The following is a 16981-nucleotide window of genomic DNA, read 5'->3' as shown; positions in this document are numbered from 1 at the left end:
CTGGCTCATAATACACACGTTGAACATGTAATTTTACACAAAATATATCCAGAACGCTGAGTAGGAAGAAAAAGACACACCCATTAGCCTGCACATTCTGCTAATTTGAATCTATTGAAGTCTTTTTGTGGAGAATGTGGAAAAACGTTGTTTACAACGATAGATCAAGTACAACACAAGAGAACATGAAACAGTGCATTATGTGTGCATGTGCAAATATAATATTCAGAATATAAATTCAGAAATGATTAACGGGACAAAAATGTCATTTATTTATCGTACTAAAAATTTATCGTACTAAAGTCAATGAATAGTTTTTGAACATCTTGTATAATAAATTTTATTATTGAAAGAGGTATAAATTTTTTATTTTTCAGTTTTATTCAAACATATGTAATTTTTCATAATCAAGATCATTTAAAAGTCATGTTACCATAAATCGTTTAATTCTTTTTGCTGCTAACTAGAAAACCGCGTAAGTAAAATAAATGGTTTAATATAAAATAAAAAAAATATAAAAAAGTAATCTTGATCTATTTTTTATTTCCAATTATTAGTTATAGCTGACTATACCATTCACTGTATCAAAACTAAAGAGATATTTCAAATAATGACTCTAAACATAAACACTGTAGTTGCTTTAAAGTAGAATTAGTTACATTATTTAATTGTAAGACTATGTACGTAGACAAATAAATAAATAAATAAATAAATAATTTGATTTTTTCTCGTCACTGAGGTGCATAAACCCAAATAACATAACGAGAAGTAAAGTATCGTGAACATAGATTATAAACGCTAAAAGTATGTCAGGGACTCGATGGTATCGTCAAAACGCTAAATACGCTAATGTTTACGTCATCAAATGAAAGATCTATTTAATATTAATTTGCATGCAGGTGTATGTACTTACGTGCAAGTGTACGGTATTTCTCGATGCTCTTATAACTTTCTACAAAATAAAAACAAAACTGCTGTAAATAATCATAATTATGTATTATGCATTTTTAGGATCGTCCTGTTAACTTTTTGACGAAATTTTGCGTTTTTTCCGAATTATTCATTCATGAAAATTGTGTTATTATTTATTGTTACAATTGTTTGTTCTATAAAAGGACTGGCGAAAAAACGTATGCATATTTTCATGTAAGAAAGAGAAAAAACGTAAACGAGAGAAATGTAATGCGATTTGATTATCAACAATTCTGATCATGCTTTGTGTACAATTATCACAAATGTGACATCACAGTTTGAATTGTGTTATTCTACACATTATATCAAGTAAAATGAATTTTATTTATTTTTATTATTTAGCAATTATGATCTACAAGTACTACAAAGAATTTTTGTCCAAATGTATTTTCATGAAATTAATGTTTATGAACTTATCGAGAATTGTGGGATTATACGCGTAATTTTCCTATAGTAATATAGCGAATAAGGCACTAGTGGCTTTCGTGAGATTAACCACCACTCTAAAACTGAATATTCCTTTGCAAAAATATCCAACGACTTGAAAGATATGAAAACTTTAATTTGTAGCTTGAACCTCTTTTAAAATAATCTTTCAAAATAATCTTCGTAATTTTTCAACAAATCCAGCACACTGTATCTTCTTGACTAAAACTAATAAAATAAAAAAAGTAAGTAAAAAAATGATGTATCATTTTATGGTGAAACTATAAAATAATAAATTCAAATTTGAACATTATAATAATCTTTATTCTGGCTTATTTCTCATTTAAAGTAAACAAGAAGCTGTAAGTTGATTAATTAAAACAATAAAATTTCACAAGCAAATATAAAAATAATAAAAATACTACCGAAAAAATAATAAATGCAATAAACAAATTAAATATAGAAAACAGAAAAGATAGAACTATTGTGCACTTTATAGCGTGTGCCATTCAGTCTGATTTATATTTATATTTATTTATATTAAGAGCCACACGTTGGAAAACGGGGGATACGTAAGGTCAAAAAAATATCCGAAAATCAGCGAAACATGTAATATTTGTATTACTTTAATGGTTTTAAAACACGTGATGCGTGCGGCGAACACGCGAATAGGTGACTACGTGTGATAGTTTCGTAACGTTGAGCTTGTCACAGGAAGATGGGCATTATCCACTCAACGTGCTCCGAACCACCACTTTACTCTCTATTTGAGCTTAAAGTTGCTTGTGTATCATCCACAGCCTTACCTATTTAACCCATATGTTCGTGCCAATTCTCTCAACGTCACAATTCTTTTTCCTCTTTCCCGTATACGCGAAAGAATAATCATTCCTGATAAATGAGATTTCGCACTTTGCATTGTAACGCCGCGCAGCAATCGAAACTCATCATTAAAGTAATTCGTTCAATTTATATTACTTTTTTTCACCTTGTAAGTACGTTATAGTTTTCTGCTCGCGTTTTCTTGACCGATTCTCGTTTAGATTTATTTTAGAACTGGAAGAATTCCATATTGCGTAATAGCCGCGCGATAACGTTGTGCATCAAGTATGCATAAATAAATGAGAGCATTGTGTAAATTTGATTAATGTTGGTGAACACTACTACTATATTTGATCAATACAGAGAATCATTAGCTTTATTATTAATTTCTAATAATTATTAATAATTTTATTTGAATTTTGGTGAGCGTTTTTTATTTGTTGTTTTAATTAATTTTCAATTTTTATATGACTCTTGTAGTTACAAATTATATTAATAACAATTTTATAATTATCTTCATAATAATGCATAGATGTAGGCAATAAAAAATGTATTTTACATATGACTATTATTACACTATATTATTTTACTATAAATTTATTTATAGAACTTTGTTTGTAGCAATGGTATAAAATGTATCTTATTATGACGTAATTATGACGTACTCCTATTTATCACTCAAGGTACTGAGTATCTCGAGAAGATTCCGGAAAAGAAGCTGCAGGACGTGTCGCAAGAATCACAACGGAATCGCGAGGATCCGAATAACCAATCCTCTCCTTTTGCGTTAAATAAAAAAGAAGAAACAAAAGTTTCGGCCGCATTCTACCTCTCTTTCTCGTCTACGTACGTCTTCCTAATGTAAAATTCCGTTCAATAACCGAAAAGATCGATCGAGGGCTTGCGGGATTGTTCGCAGATGAAACATCCACTCTCGCCATGTTCTCCTCCCTCCTCCTGCTCGCTTGACGACCTCAACGGGTCGCCTTGCTCTCCTCCCCCTTCCTCGAGCGTAATCGCGTGTTCGTTCAGTGCTGCTCTATGACCGTATATACACCGGTGGCTGGAGTTTAGTGGGGTTGCGCCACGCTAGCGCCGAGCGTTAACAGTGCTTTCTCGGTTCTCCAGGTCAAATGATATCCGCGGATCTTTTTGATTCCTGATTCTTCTTCTCCCTTTTTCTTCCCCTCCTTCATTTTTCTCCGTCCAATCCATTTCGATATTACCTGCCCTCTCTTCTCCGGCCACTTTCGTTACCTACGTATCGTCATCCGCATCGTCTGCATTTCTTTCCCGTTCCTCCTCTCGCGTTCCACCAGAAATATTTTCTCGCGGGTGTTTCCGTACGCCTTCCGGTGAAACCTTTCAGGGGACGGTAGGCTCGATTGTTCTCCGATTGTTAATATCAAAAGAGGCGGGATAAAAAATGAAGAACGTCCTTGAAGCTAGATACGCCGCTGTTGCTTTGGGTGGCATCTTCCTGTTTCTGTGCCATAGCGGTAAGTGTGTTACCTAAGGGAGCGTGTGTCCTAAATTTCTCGAAATTTATACGAATTTGGGATACATTGCGGATCGATCGAAAATGTGTCAGAAACGACGTGTACGCTTGTGTGCGTGTACTTGTGAAATATATGTCGTGGCAGATTAGATAATGATTTCTTTAGTGAATGCTTTCGAATTAGACGAGGACGTCGCGCAATGCGATCTCATGACGGGATCACAGCACTCGTAAATGATCGGTGTAACAATCGGGTAACTGAGGCAGCAGTTGCTTCTCTCGTCTCAACTCGGCTATCAAAATTCTGTCATATATTTCCTCCGCAATGTTTCCTTCATTAATTATCTTATATATTCAATAGTGGAAGGGAGTGCGCGCGCGTGCACGCACACATATGCACACGCGCGCACGCGCGCGCGCGCACACACACACACACACACAAAATATTGCTATAATATATTGTAATGAATGTGCCAAATTTTGCTTCTTATTTTCCAGAGACAGATCTTTCAAATGCCTAAATTAATGACACAACAATCGTTAATCATTATTCATATGATCTATCAAGACATTTTTTATCAGAGTATATTAGAGCAATATTAGATTATTAATGTAAACAAACAATATTAATATTTGTATCATATTTGAGTCATATAAATTAGGAAGTTTTACATATTTCTGATTATTCATATTAGATTGATTTAATAATAACGGTTTTTGTTATTAAGTTGATGATTAAAAATCACAAGATTCTTACAACCTAATAATTATTTGCTTAATTTTTATTTATCATTCAGTTAATTTATTTATTATTTATTGATTATCATATTGATTATTATATAATACGACGTGTGCTCTTCAATCAATTGCAGGCGTTGTTGCCAGATTTAATAAATCAGCAATTGACAAACAATCATGATAATAATCATACTCCATATTTCTCTTGGAGATGATTCACGCAATGACACTCTTTCAGAATCGCGAACGATACAAACGTTTCCTATCGTTGTATTATAACACGACGATAATATGTATCACAATAATAGTTAATATAAATTTTTATTTTCTACAAATGCGCCTGATTTTGATACTTGGAAATAAAATTGCGTCGCGCATTTCCCTGGAATAGTCTTACTTATACGAACAAATATATCTTTCCGGGGCACGTAACTGGCGCGGCTGCATTGATTTTTCTACAGAGTAGCATCGCTGAGGGTTCGACGAACCATACCCATTTGTATATAGCGCGATGACGCAAGGATAACCGATTAACAAACGTAATGTAACGTTTGATTTCCTTGCTGATCTTTGTTAATATTTGTTAAGCTCATTTATAATTTATCTTTGCATAAGTCCACTTCTTTTTCTTTTCATCTTTATTATTAGATGTAACGTGTAAAAAGTTGAGCAAAGAACATGTAACGTAAAAGAAAAACAATATTTCCTCTATTACATCATAATGATTGTTTTGCAACTCATTTTTGCGATTTCTTTCGCATAATATCAATTGTTTAAAGCTGCATGTGCAAAAGCTCGAGCAAGAAGAGTCAGAAATCGGATAAAGAAGTAAACTATTGTTATAACTAAGGTACTTATAGGGTTGGTTCACTTCACTTTTTTCTTTAACTGTTAAAAGTTACTTGAACAAAAATTAACTCAATTAAAGTTAAGTTAGAAACTTAAATTATAACTTATCAAAAATAAAAGTTAATTAACATAATTTTTGTGACGCATTGCGACCAACCATTTTCACACGACTTTAATATTGATGAATTATTTTAACTTGTATAAAAAAAGTTAATAAGTTAATGTTAATGCATTTAAAAATAACTAGTTCAAGTTAAAAGTTAACATAGTTAGAATTAACTAAGTTAAATTAAAAGTTAATAACTTTTTAACTTAACTTTTAACTAGTTACTACCCAACCCTGGTACTTATAGTCATGTGGTATAACTAAGGTACTTATAGTCATGTATCATTACTGCAACAGATTGCAATATACTATGTCGTGTGCGGAGAATTACAGTTTGAAAAGTAAAATTGCTCGATCGTCCGATTATCTTCTTTCTGTTGTGACCTTTAACCCTGTTATCACATGATACTAAGCGTAAATGTATAAGGACACGGCATCATAGCATCAAAGCGAATCAGCATAGAAATTTGAACGTATATTTGATAATCACTAATCGATTTGTAATGTCTACAATGTAAAATGTGTGTGTGCGTGCGTACGTGCGAGATATGCGAGAATAAAAAATTAATTAGTTAATTCATTATAATATAATAATATATTATATAATTACAACATTGTAACATTAATTCTAACATTTACGATTACATTAATTTTTATAGGTGCCGATGCCATGCAATGTTATCAGTGCAACAGTCGTAACAATAGCCAATGTGCCGATCTTGTGCCTCCGGATTCCATGAAGATAGATTGCGCAGATCTCAAGGATGGCGCAAAGTATACGATGTGCCGAAAGATCACGCAAGTTATTGAGTTCAGCGTTAATGGCTGTATGTGTATTAAACATTCCTTATCAATAATATCAAATGCATATTAAGCAGTATATTACATTTGCATCATGATTAGTCTTATAATCAAAGAAGCTAATACATATTTTATACTGAAATATTAGATGTATGCAAAAATTTTCGTCTTTTTTGCTGCGCTTTGGTATTATTATTTAAACTGCAAATATTATATATCCTCGCTTTTTTACGGTTTTAAAAAGTTTTGAATCGAAGTTTGTAAAATGTCATGATTTAACGATAAAATATCATCGATAACATAACTTCGAAAAATATTTTTTACAACAAATTTTGGTAAAAATATTTCATTAAAGAAATTGTTGGAAATGATTTCCTTCCGCAATGCAAGCCTCATATTGATGTCTCGTGGATTGTTTTTGAGATTGTTGAAGACGTTCAAAAATTCCTAAGGACATTTTAAGATTCGTTTATGATATTCCTGTTGCTACGGTGAACGTACTACAAAATCGTATTATCGCTTTGTGTGACAAAATACGAATGTAGGAATTTACTCAACTTAGCGCTCTCGAATTATTACCACTTATTCCAATCGATGCAGCACTTTTTAACTGGATAGTACCTTCGAGATGTGACTGAGATACGAAAATACTTTTCTTGCAAAGAAATTCGAAATTTACCCGAGAGATAGCAGAAAATCGTAAAAAACGAGGACAATTATATTATTTTGATATTTTGAATCGTATTATGCATTTAAAAAGTGCAAACGTGCAAAAGATGACTAAAACCTTTGCATACACCTAATAAGAGAAATTAAAAATCTTAAGACATAATGGCATTCTGTCAATAAAAGATAACAAACGTAATTAAGGTAGAACGCTCTTCATTTCTTAAAATCTCTCTTTCCTTCTTTCTCTTTCTTTCTTTTAATCTGTCATTTAATAATTAATGAATTAATTAATCATTAACTTAATTAATCAATTAAATTAAATTAAAATAATAAATTACTTTCTTGTAGTGCCTCCTGATACACGAGTCATTCGAGGCTGTGGATGGGATGAATCGAATTACAAGGGCAAATGCTACCAACGAAGCGGCTTTGGCGGCAGGCAAGAAGTCTGTTCCTGTCTGACCGATTACTGTAACGCGGCGATGCCCGGACTTGACATTATGCCACTTCAAAATCTCCTTCTTTTATCGTGTACTCTGATTAGCGTGCCACTAGCACTCTTCCCGACGAACTAATCGCACTTAAAGGATATTTCAAACTCTCAATAGGATCCAAGCGCAAGAATCACGACGAGCAAAGGGTGAATCAGGGGCAATAAGGAGAACAATCTGCCTTCGCTATTGATAATACGAACAACGAGTAGTCATAAAAAACTGAATGAAATTCTGCTTCTTTTCCCAAGTGACAAAGCGACAAAGGAAACCAGATTTCTTGCTATATGATACGTAATACCAAATAATGAAGAATATCATCTACTAAAGAAATGAATAGTTTCCAGGATTTACGCGGTTTATATACGATCACGAGGAATCGTCCTCGTCCGCGAATCATAGTCTTAGCAGATCACATTGCATTCGATCATCGACGGTTTCAGGATACATTATTCGTATTATTACGCGCGTCGGTGACGGATTAGATCACAAATAGATGTGAGGGATTCCGTAACTCTACAAGTAGCGATTAGAGTAACGCGTAACGAGCAGATCATACGCATTGTTTCGCGATTTTAAACTTTCTTGGAATTTTAATATCATTCCCGAAAATTATTTATCGATCTAATTTATCGATGCTTCGATATTATAATTTTATTCGAAATTGGAGCGCGAGAGAACGTCACTTCTGGATGCTTGTAATCATGTACACGTAGATTAAGCTGTGTAAGTAAATTCTCGCGTCATAGATAACGATTGTTATAGCAATTTTATAATTTAATTATGCAACAGCGATACAATATCGATTAAGATACACTACGAAATTCTGTGAAAAAATGCTCATGGCAAAATTGTTGTCAGATTTTCTATTTGCATTTCACTGCATCTCTCTTCACGTGAGCGATAATACAGATAATGCATCACATCAAAATTTTATATTAAATAACTCGGTATGTCAAAGACAAGAGGTCGTACCTGCTTGTTATAATAAAATGAAGAAAACTTTAATCCGTGCATTTCGACGAAGTGTCAAATGTTTGGCTACAAATGTTCAGAATAGTTATGTGATATACCAGGTGAGATCGTATAATTCTCGTTGAACTTTAAAGTTATACAAATATAAATGATACAATACTAAAATTTCGGAAGATCCGAATATCTCTTAAATAAATTTCCATGCTTGTTCCTTTTTGTTTCCTTCCACGTTTTTTACGCACATCGACGTGTTTTAACGTGCTCTGTGAGCATTTACACTATGCGTGACAACAAAAAAGTACGCCACAAAATAATATGATATAATAAATTGAAACAGGATAGATATAGAATACAATATAGGTCAATTAAAATCAGATCTGGATCAGATTAAGTTCAAATATTATTCGGCATAGTTCAAATTTGATTTATAATTTTTTTTATTTAAGTGACGTAGACAACCCAGATAGCAGAGAGAATTCAAAAAGAATTAACTTGTATGTCACCAATTCTGAGTTCAGTTTTAGATGCAAAAAGAATTCTTTGAATTCTTTTGAATTCTTTTTGCATCTGAAAATGAATTCGGAATTGGTGACATGACAAATGAATTCTTCTTGAATTCTCTCTGCTATCTGGGAAGCTCCCACATAGGTTTGCAAGCTTGCGATTTAATTGTTTTTGATATTGGATTAGACTTTTATATATTTCCCTTCTGGACCAAATTATGAAAAATGTATAAAATATTTTATTACTAATTAATGATCCTGTTGTATTCACAATAATTTTCACAAGGTGAATGGACAAGTAGATTGATGTACCTTGATTGATGCGATTATAACAAAATGCTCACTTGTACGACTTGTTATGTGCGAATTAAAATATTCAAAGTTTCGATCCTATTTTGGATCCTCCTCAGACTGATAATAATGATCGTAATAATGGTTATAATAAAATAATAAAAAAGTATGCCATATGACAAGATATGATATAATAAATGAGAGGAAAAAACAATATGTTTTTAATTATATTAAGTAAAGGATAATGACGTTCAATAATCTCACAAATCTTATTTTTAGTTGGAAATATTAAAATAAACACATTTAAATAGTAAAATATAGTAAAATACAGTTTTTACGGACTAGCAAATAGTGATTATAAATATCTCTTTTTTCATTATTTTTCATTACTTAGTCGATCAAATAATTTACATGTAAAGTACAGATTATAGGTATGACAGTACCCATACAGCACAGAAGCTTGCACCAACATTGCAGCAACGTTGCAACGTTGCAAATTGCAATGCAACAGTACAAAGACATTGCAGAGATATATATCTATATATCCGCAAAATACCAGCACACTTGTAGCAACATGACATTAATATTTCGGAAACATTGCACAATCAAAATTTGTAATTAATTACTATTAATTATAATTTATTTTATTAAAACATTGGAGTCTTCCTATCCTAACGAGATTCGTCCAAATCTATTCGACTAATGATGTGTGATGACCAGAATCTGAGCTCAGTAATATGCGCATGCGGTGTTTGTCTCTTTCGACTATCTAAAGAACATGATGGTTGTACGACGCGAGCATCATTCTAAAAGAAAGTAGTTACGTAAAAGAAAAAGGTAAGTACTTTTTTATAATATTATGTCTAATTATAGCACTTGTGTGCTGTTAAAATCTTGTATCTATTAATTAATTATAATAGAGAATCACTCTATTTGCCTATCTCACGGTTTATATCACTATAACCTCAAAATTATGGAAATTCATTAGAAAACTGCATATTAATAGTTGTAATATTTTTAATAACTTTTTCTGTTATAGAAGCTGTTCGTGAAATACACAATCATGCCACTGATGCAGAAATTGCTGAATGCATTTCCAAGTGGCTTACTCAAGCTCCGGTTAGGATTGAGAGATCAAAGTATGTCATTTTACATATAATCAACGACATATATAAATAGACCAAGCATTCCCTCAAAAACGTGAAAGCGGAAGTTGGCAGCGAGACTGAAGGACAGAGCTACTTTGCGTCTACTGCTCTCTCACTTCGATGTACGATGTAGAGTGAGAGAGCAGTAGACGCAAAGTAGCTCTGTCCTTCAGTCTCGCTGCCAACTTCCGGTGAGGGTCTGCTGTAGAGAGAATGCTTGGTCTATTTATATATGTCGTTGCATATAATTCTATACATACTTGCAGTATGTATATTTTTATGTAATTTTATGCTAATATATGAATTTTAATTTCTATTTTATTTTTACAGGCAACATACAAACAAAAACGAAGAAGATTCAATTATTTAATTAAAGGAAAAATATTTGAACATATAATTAAAGGAAAAATAATATCTCAAGAAGAGGATTTTTAAGTTTTTTTTTTTATAAAGAACAGTTACTTTTTTATAACAAAAATAGAAAAAATGTTTATTTCATTTTTTATTACTATTGTTATATTACATATAAGTGTCTATTTATGTTAATAAATAAAAATATTGAAGTTATATAAATATAAATATTTAAAGTATATAATGAATAATTATAATTATTGCAAATTCATTACATTGCAATATTATTATGACGTTTCGTTGCAATGTTCCGAAAAGCGGACATTTTCACATTCCTGCAATCCTATAGCACTGCTGCAGAAACATTTCGCAGTGAATTTGCAATGTTGCTACGTTGCGGTGGAAGATTCCTACAATATATATGCACTCTTTGCGTGCTATATGGGTATGTTTTAAAAATTATGAAATTATTATAATTTAAATTTCCAAACATTAAAAATGATATATGGTAAAAAGTGGTTTATGTAACATGCTTGGTTTCTGCAACATTAAAAGAACGCATTTATATATAAAATAAAATTTGCTTATATATAAAAAAATTTTTGCAACAAAATAAAAAAAATGTATTCATTTATAAACTGAAAAAATATAGGTTGCTTAAAATCCGTAAAAATATGGGTTGCTTAATTATTTACATATAATAAAACAACTATTATATATTTTAATTATTTTTGCAACAAAGTTAAAGGACAATGCAGTTATTCATAAAATATAGTTTGCTTTCATATAATAAGAAAGGAAAACTGTTTTTGCAACAAATTTAATTATATAAATTAAATATATAATAAACTATATATATTGGGTTGGCCAAAAAGTAATTGCGTTTTTTTTAATATAAATAAAAGGCGAATTTTTCATGGGAAACAAAAACTTTATTAAACAATATATTGTCCATTTTGTTTGATTATCTTTTGCCATTTTTCAGGCAACTTCATGATTCCGCGCTCAAAAAAGTTCTTATCTTTTTCAGCAAAAAACAATTCTAAGAACGATTTGATATCCTCATCAGCAGTAAAGGTTTTACCATTCAAGGCGTTTTGCAAAGAACGAAACAAATGGTAATCTAATGGTGCCAGGTCTGGCGAATATGGTGGATGTAGTAACACATCCCATCCAAGCTGCAACAATTTTTGACGAGTGACCAAACTTGTACGTGGAATAGCGTTATCATGGTGAAACACAACACCTTTGCGATTCACCAATTCTCGACGTTTCTGTTTGATGGCATCATTTAATTTATCCAATTGACGACAGTATACGTCTGAATTAATGGTTTGATTCCTTGTAAGCAGCTCAAAATACACAATACCTTTAAAGTCCCACCAGACTGACAGTATAATCTTTCTTTGGTGAATATCTGCTTTTGAAGTGCTTTGAGCAGGTTCATCACGCTTGCTCTACGATCTTTTTCGTTTGACGTTGTTGTAGACGATCCATTTTTCGTCGCCTGTTATCATACGTTTTAAAAATGGATCATTTTCCTCACGTTTCAAAAGAGAATCGCAGATGTCAATACGCTTAGTGAGATGAATTTCTTTGAGCTCATGTGGTACCCAAATATCGAGCTTACTAATGTATCCAAGTCGTTTTAAATGGTTTTCAATACTCGATTTCAATATGTTAAGATTCTCAGCAATCTCTCGTGTCGTTAAACGCCGATTGGAATCGATCAGTGCCTTTATTTTGTCATCATCAATTTCGATTGGCCTTCCTGAGCGTGGTGCATCTTTCACATTAAAATCTCCAGATCGAAATTTAGTAAACCAATTTTGACACTGCCGCAGTTTTAAAGCATCTTCGCCATATATATCACATAACTTTTTATGAGTTTGCACAGCGTTTTTCCCTTTTCGGAAATAATAAAACAAAATATGACGAAAATGTTCTTTTTGATTTTCCATTTTGAAATCGACAGCAAACAAACAATTGTTAACGAAATCGTGTACTTTCTTTTTCTAAAACAAGCTTGAACTGTGAGTTGTTAACCTACAAAATGAATTTGCGGTTTAGAATGAAGTTAGTTACATTTCAAGACATGTATGTCCATCTATTGGAAAAAAACGCAATTACTTTTTGGCCAACCCAATATAATAAGATAAATATTTTATTTTTCGAAAATATAATGTTTTAAAACTTATTTTACATTTTTATCCACTTTTTTAATTCAGTCATTAATTAGAATTAGATAGTAGCGTAAAACTTCTTATTCATATTACGCGGAAAATAACGCCATATTAATTTTTAGTTCACATGTTTCAAAGGCAAACTTCCAGATGGCGCTACTAACGGTGGAGCAAATTTTTAGCACGGAAGTTTGACTACCTTGGTTATATTTTCTCAGCCATTATGAAAACTCGACTAACCTGAGATTTAACGCAGTAGCAATTTCTTTATAATTACGACGTATGTAATATTTCAACCGCTGCGATCTAAATCACTTACTAAGCATATTTCATACTAAGAATAATTATTTGTAAACTTTACAGTGTGGACATTTTGCTGTAAGTACGCGAAGACTGTGAAATCTGAAGATCTTTTTGAGGTTATACGTACCAGGACAAAATGAAGAGATCTCGAAAGGATGATGAAGAGAACGAGGAACGACATCGCAAGCGCAGAGATCGCAAACGCGACGACGATCTCAGAGAATCCAGGCACAATGGTGATGATCACAAAAGTTCCAGGTACAGCGATGATCACAGAAGTTCGAGGCGCGACGAGCACCGGAGTTCCAGACGCGACGAGGATCACCGGAGTTCCAGGCGCGACGAGGATCACCGGAGTTCCAAGCGCAATGACGAGCATCAGGGCTCTCGACGTGACGGTGAATATCGGAGCTCCAGACACAACGGTACCAGGAAGCACAGGGACGACGATTACAGGGAGTCCAGAGACAGCGAGGATGAGAAGCACGAGGCGCGCAAATCACCGGAGGAACAGATAGGCACCAGGTATTACGGCGAGCCGGATACACCGCAGGTCAAGCAGAAGCGAGCGGTGGACCTGCTGACTTCGAGGACCGGCGGAGCCTACATCCCACCTGCAAAATTACGTATGCTCCAGGCAGAGATCACCGACAAGTCAGGTGCGGCGTATCAGCGCATCGCATGGGAAGCATTGAAGAAATCAATCCACGGTTACATCAATAAGGTTAACACCAGCAATATAGGGATCATAACGAGAGAGCTGCTGCGTGAGAACATTGTCCGCGGCCGAGGCCTACTGGCACGATCCATCATCCAAGCACAGGCAGCCTCACCGACGTTCACACCGGTTTACGCAGCATTGACAGCTATAATTAACTCCAAGTTCCCACACATAGGTGAGCTGGTGCTGAAACGTCTGATTTTACTGTTCAAACGAGGCTTCAAGAGGAACGACAAGCCGCTCTGCATTTCTGCAGGGACATTTATAGCACATCTGGTCAATCAACGGGTGGCCTACGAGATCATAACTCTGGAGATCTTGACTCTGTTACTAGAAACACCGACGGACGATTCCGTCGAGGTAGCCATAGCGTTCCTCAAGGAATGTGGCATGAAATTGACGGAGGTCTCACGGAAGGGTATCGAGGCCATCTTCGAGATGCTGAGGAATATCCTGCACGAAGGGCAACTGGACAAGCGAGTACAGTACATGATTGAAGTCATGTTCCAGATCAGGAAGGACGGATTCAAGGACCATGAGGCTGTTCCGGAAGAGTTGGATCTCGTGGAAGAAGAGAATCAGTTTACTCACATGATAAGATTGGATGAGGAGAAATTGGAGGCGGAGGACATACTGAACGTGTTTAAGTTCGAGGCGGATTACCTTGCTAACGAGGAGAAGTACAAAGAGTTGAGCAAGGAAATTCTTGGCTCGGACGACAGTGATTCGGAGGGTGATGACGAGGACGGCGAGGAGGAAAGTTCAGAGGAAGACAGCGGCATGGAACAGGCTGAAGGAAAGGAAGCCGTGATAACCGATAACACGGAAACAAATCTAACTGCTCTACGACGAACCATATACCTGACGATACATTCGTCTCTTGACTTCGAAGAGTGCGCGCACAAGCTGATGAAGATGCAACTGAAACCCGGTCAGGAAATCGAGCTCTGTCACATGTTTCTGGACTGTTGCGCGGAGATGCGCACGTACGAGAAGTTCTTCGGTCTCCTGGCTGGCCGATTCTGCGCCATCAATAAGATATACGTGACGCCTTTCGAGCAGATCTTCAAAGACTCTTATCACACGATACACCGTCTCGATACCAACAAGCTGCGTAACGTGTCGAAATTCTTCGCGCATCTGTTGTTTACAGACTCCATATCGTGGAACGTACTATCGTGTATAAAATTGAACGAGGAGGACACTACTAGTTCCAACAGGATATTCATCAAGATTCTGTTTCAGGAACTATCCGAGTACATGGGTTTGGCAAAATTGAATGAACGACTGAAGGATGTGACGTTGCAGGAAGCGTTTGAGGGTCTGTTCCCCAGAGACGATCCAAAGAATACACGTTTCGCGATCAACTTTTTCACTTCAATCGGTTTAGGAGGCTTGACGGATGACCTGAGAGAACACCTGAAATCACATCCGAAACCAACGATTGTACCAGCGTTAAGCAACAGCAAGGAAGATGAGCTTTCAAGTTCCGATGAATCTGTTTCCTCATCCAGTTCATCTAGTTCTTCCACAACTGAATCTTCATCATCGTCATCGTCATCGGAGGATGAAGTTCCGACAAAGAAGAAGAGTAAACAGAAAGAGAAGAGATCGAAATTAAAGAAGAAGGAAGAAAAGCATAAGAAAACACAGAAAAAACGGAAAAGAAGTAAAACGGCAAAAAAGGGCAAATAAGATAGATATAAGTTAAATAATATAGGTATATCAATTTTTTTATTATTTCAGTGATAAGTAATCTATCATACTTCCTGGAAATATTTTATTACATGTTCAGCAACAAGAAAGAAATAATAAATAAATATAATATTTATTATTTATTATCTTTTGTGTACATCATTTATTGCTTTATAAAACTTATTAAGATTTCTTAATACTTTATGTTTATTTACTTAGACAAATTGTATTTCTATCAATAATGCTAACATAGAAAGAAAATATATTTTGTAATATAGAACTTATCCTTCTCTCTGTTAGCAGGTAGAATTATTTAATATATTTTATTTACTAATATTTTCAGTAGACAATATGCGCAATATCAAATGAAGCGGCGTAAATCCAATGTAATTCCAAGCATTTTCACATAGTATTGAATGCGACAAGCAACTATCCTTTGCGGACAGATGGAAAGCATTGGCCATTGGCCGACAGCTTCATTTATTTGCGAAAATCTTTGAGAATTACATCAAATATTTTATTGTTTCTATTTTCCTTCATTGTATATATGGAATATGATATATTTTCATGATAAAAATTTAAAAAATCATTAGGAAAAAAACTTTATTCAAATAAATTTATACCATTATGTAAATAATACAATGATACATTTCAAAACGTAATATGATATAGACCTTTGACTATATACCTATGGACTGCTAATGGGCAGCCATTGTGCGATCCAAGATCTCAGCGCCACTAGGTACCAACGGCCAAACCAAGAACTAATAATCATATATTTCGTGAACATTGTTTTAAGAACATAATATTCACATTCTCTTATACTACAATATACAACAAAATATTCATGGTCATTGTATTAATATGATTTTTTAAATGCTTTTTGAACAGTAAAATTGTTGCACTTTTCATGTTAAATTGCAAAATAACTTCCAATTCTTTTCTTACTTACAATAAAGCATTAGGTACAAGCAACGGCATAAATGCCTTCCTTCGGTTATGAGTAACGGTCGGTAACGGCAGATGGCACGACTGTGATGTGGACGGAGGCGGCGCGGCGCAAACAGGCGAATTCTTACAAATTCAAAACCTAAAATATAAAATTAAGGTGTTTTCGAAATCTAGTTTAATAAATAATGTATTGACTATCAAAGAATCATTTGCAGTTATGAACAAAAATTAACCATTGTTTTTAAAAAATGCCATTTTTAATCTGACGAATTCATATTTTTGCAAAAATTAAAAACTAAGTTATTGTTTGTATTTTAATAACATTAAGAACTTATCGATTAAAATGATAAGAACGTGCTAATAACATAAGCATCGCCAGCGTAAACATAGTATGTATACATACTAATATATTTTTATGTATATATACTATATATTGTTAAAGCTAAATACTAAATAATAATAATATAAAATTTATTAAGAATATTTTT

General features: G+C 33.8%; 2 protein-coding genes across 2 annotated transcripts; both read left to right on the top strand.

The window, feature by feature from the left end:
* The first annotated feature begins 3271 nt into the window (after positions 1-3271).
* LOC105286952 lies at positions 3272-8520 on the top strand. Its single transcript, XM_011352275.3, has 3 exons — positions 3272-3719; positions 6071-6238; positions 7230-8520. The coding sequence occupies exons 1-3, from the start codon at positions 3647-3649 to the stop codon at positions 7454-7456; spliced, it is 468 nt and encodes a 155-aa protein (XP_011350577.1). The 5' UTR covers positions 3272-3646; the 3' UTR covers positions 7457-8520.
* Positions 8521-12993: 4473 nt separating this feature from the next.
* On the top strand, positions 12994-15822 carry LOC105286953 (pre-mRNA-splicing factor CWC22 homolog). The gene is made up of 2 exons (XM_011352276.3): positions 12994-13103; positions 13187-15822. The coding sequence occupies exon 2, from the start codon at positions 13263-13265 to the stop codon at positions 15540-15542; it is 2280 nt and encodes a 759-aa protein (XP_011350578.1). The 5' UTR covers positions 12994-13103; positions 13187-13262; the 3' UTR covers positions 15543-15822.
* Positions 15823-16981: the final 1159 nt, after the last annotated feature.

The sequence above is a fragment of the Ooceraea biroi genome, chromosome 1 (assembly GCF_003672135.1).
Source record: "Ooceraea biroi isolate clonal line C1 chromosome 1, Obir_v5.4, whole genome shotgun sequence".
Lineage (NCBI taxonomy): Eukaryota > Metazoa > Arthropoda > Insecta > Hymenoptera > Formicidae > Ooceraea > Ooceraea biroi.
The sequence above is the reverse complement of the archived record's forward strand: the minus strand, read 5'-3'. Positions and strand labels throughout refer to the sequence as shown.

Bases quoted from the DNA above. Each gene is read 5' to 3' on its own strand.
- LOC105286953 (XM_011352276.3), top strand. From the start codon at position 13,263: ATGAAGAGATCTCGAAAGGATGATGAAGAGAACGAGGAACGACATCGC.
- LOC105286952 (XM_011352275.3), top strand. From the start codon at position 3,647: ATGAAGAACGTCCTTGAAGCTAGATACGCCGCTGTTGCTTTGGGTGGC. The intron at 3,720-6,070 runs GTAAGTGTGTTA...TAATTTTTATAG, and splicing joins CCTGTTTCTGTGCCATAGCG to GTGCCGATGCCATGCAATGT. The intron at 6,239-7,229 runs GTATGTGTATTA...ACTTTCTTGTAG, and splicing joins TGAGTTCAGCGTTAATGGCT to TGCCTCCTGATACACGAGTC.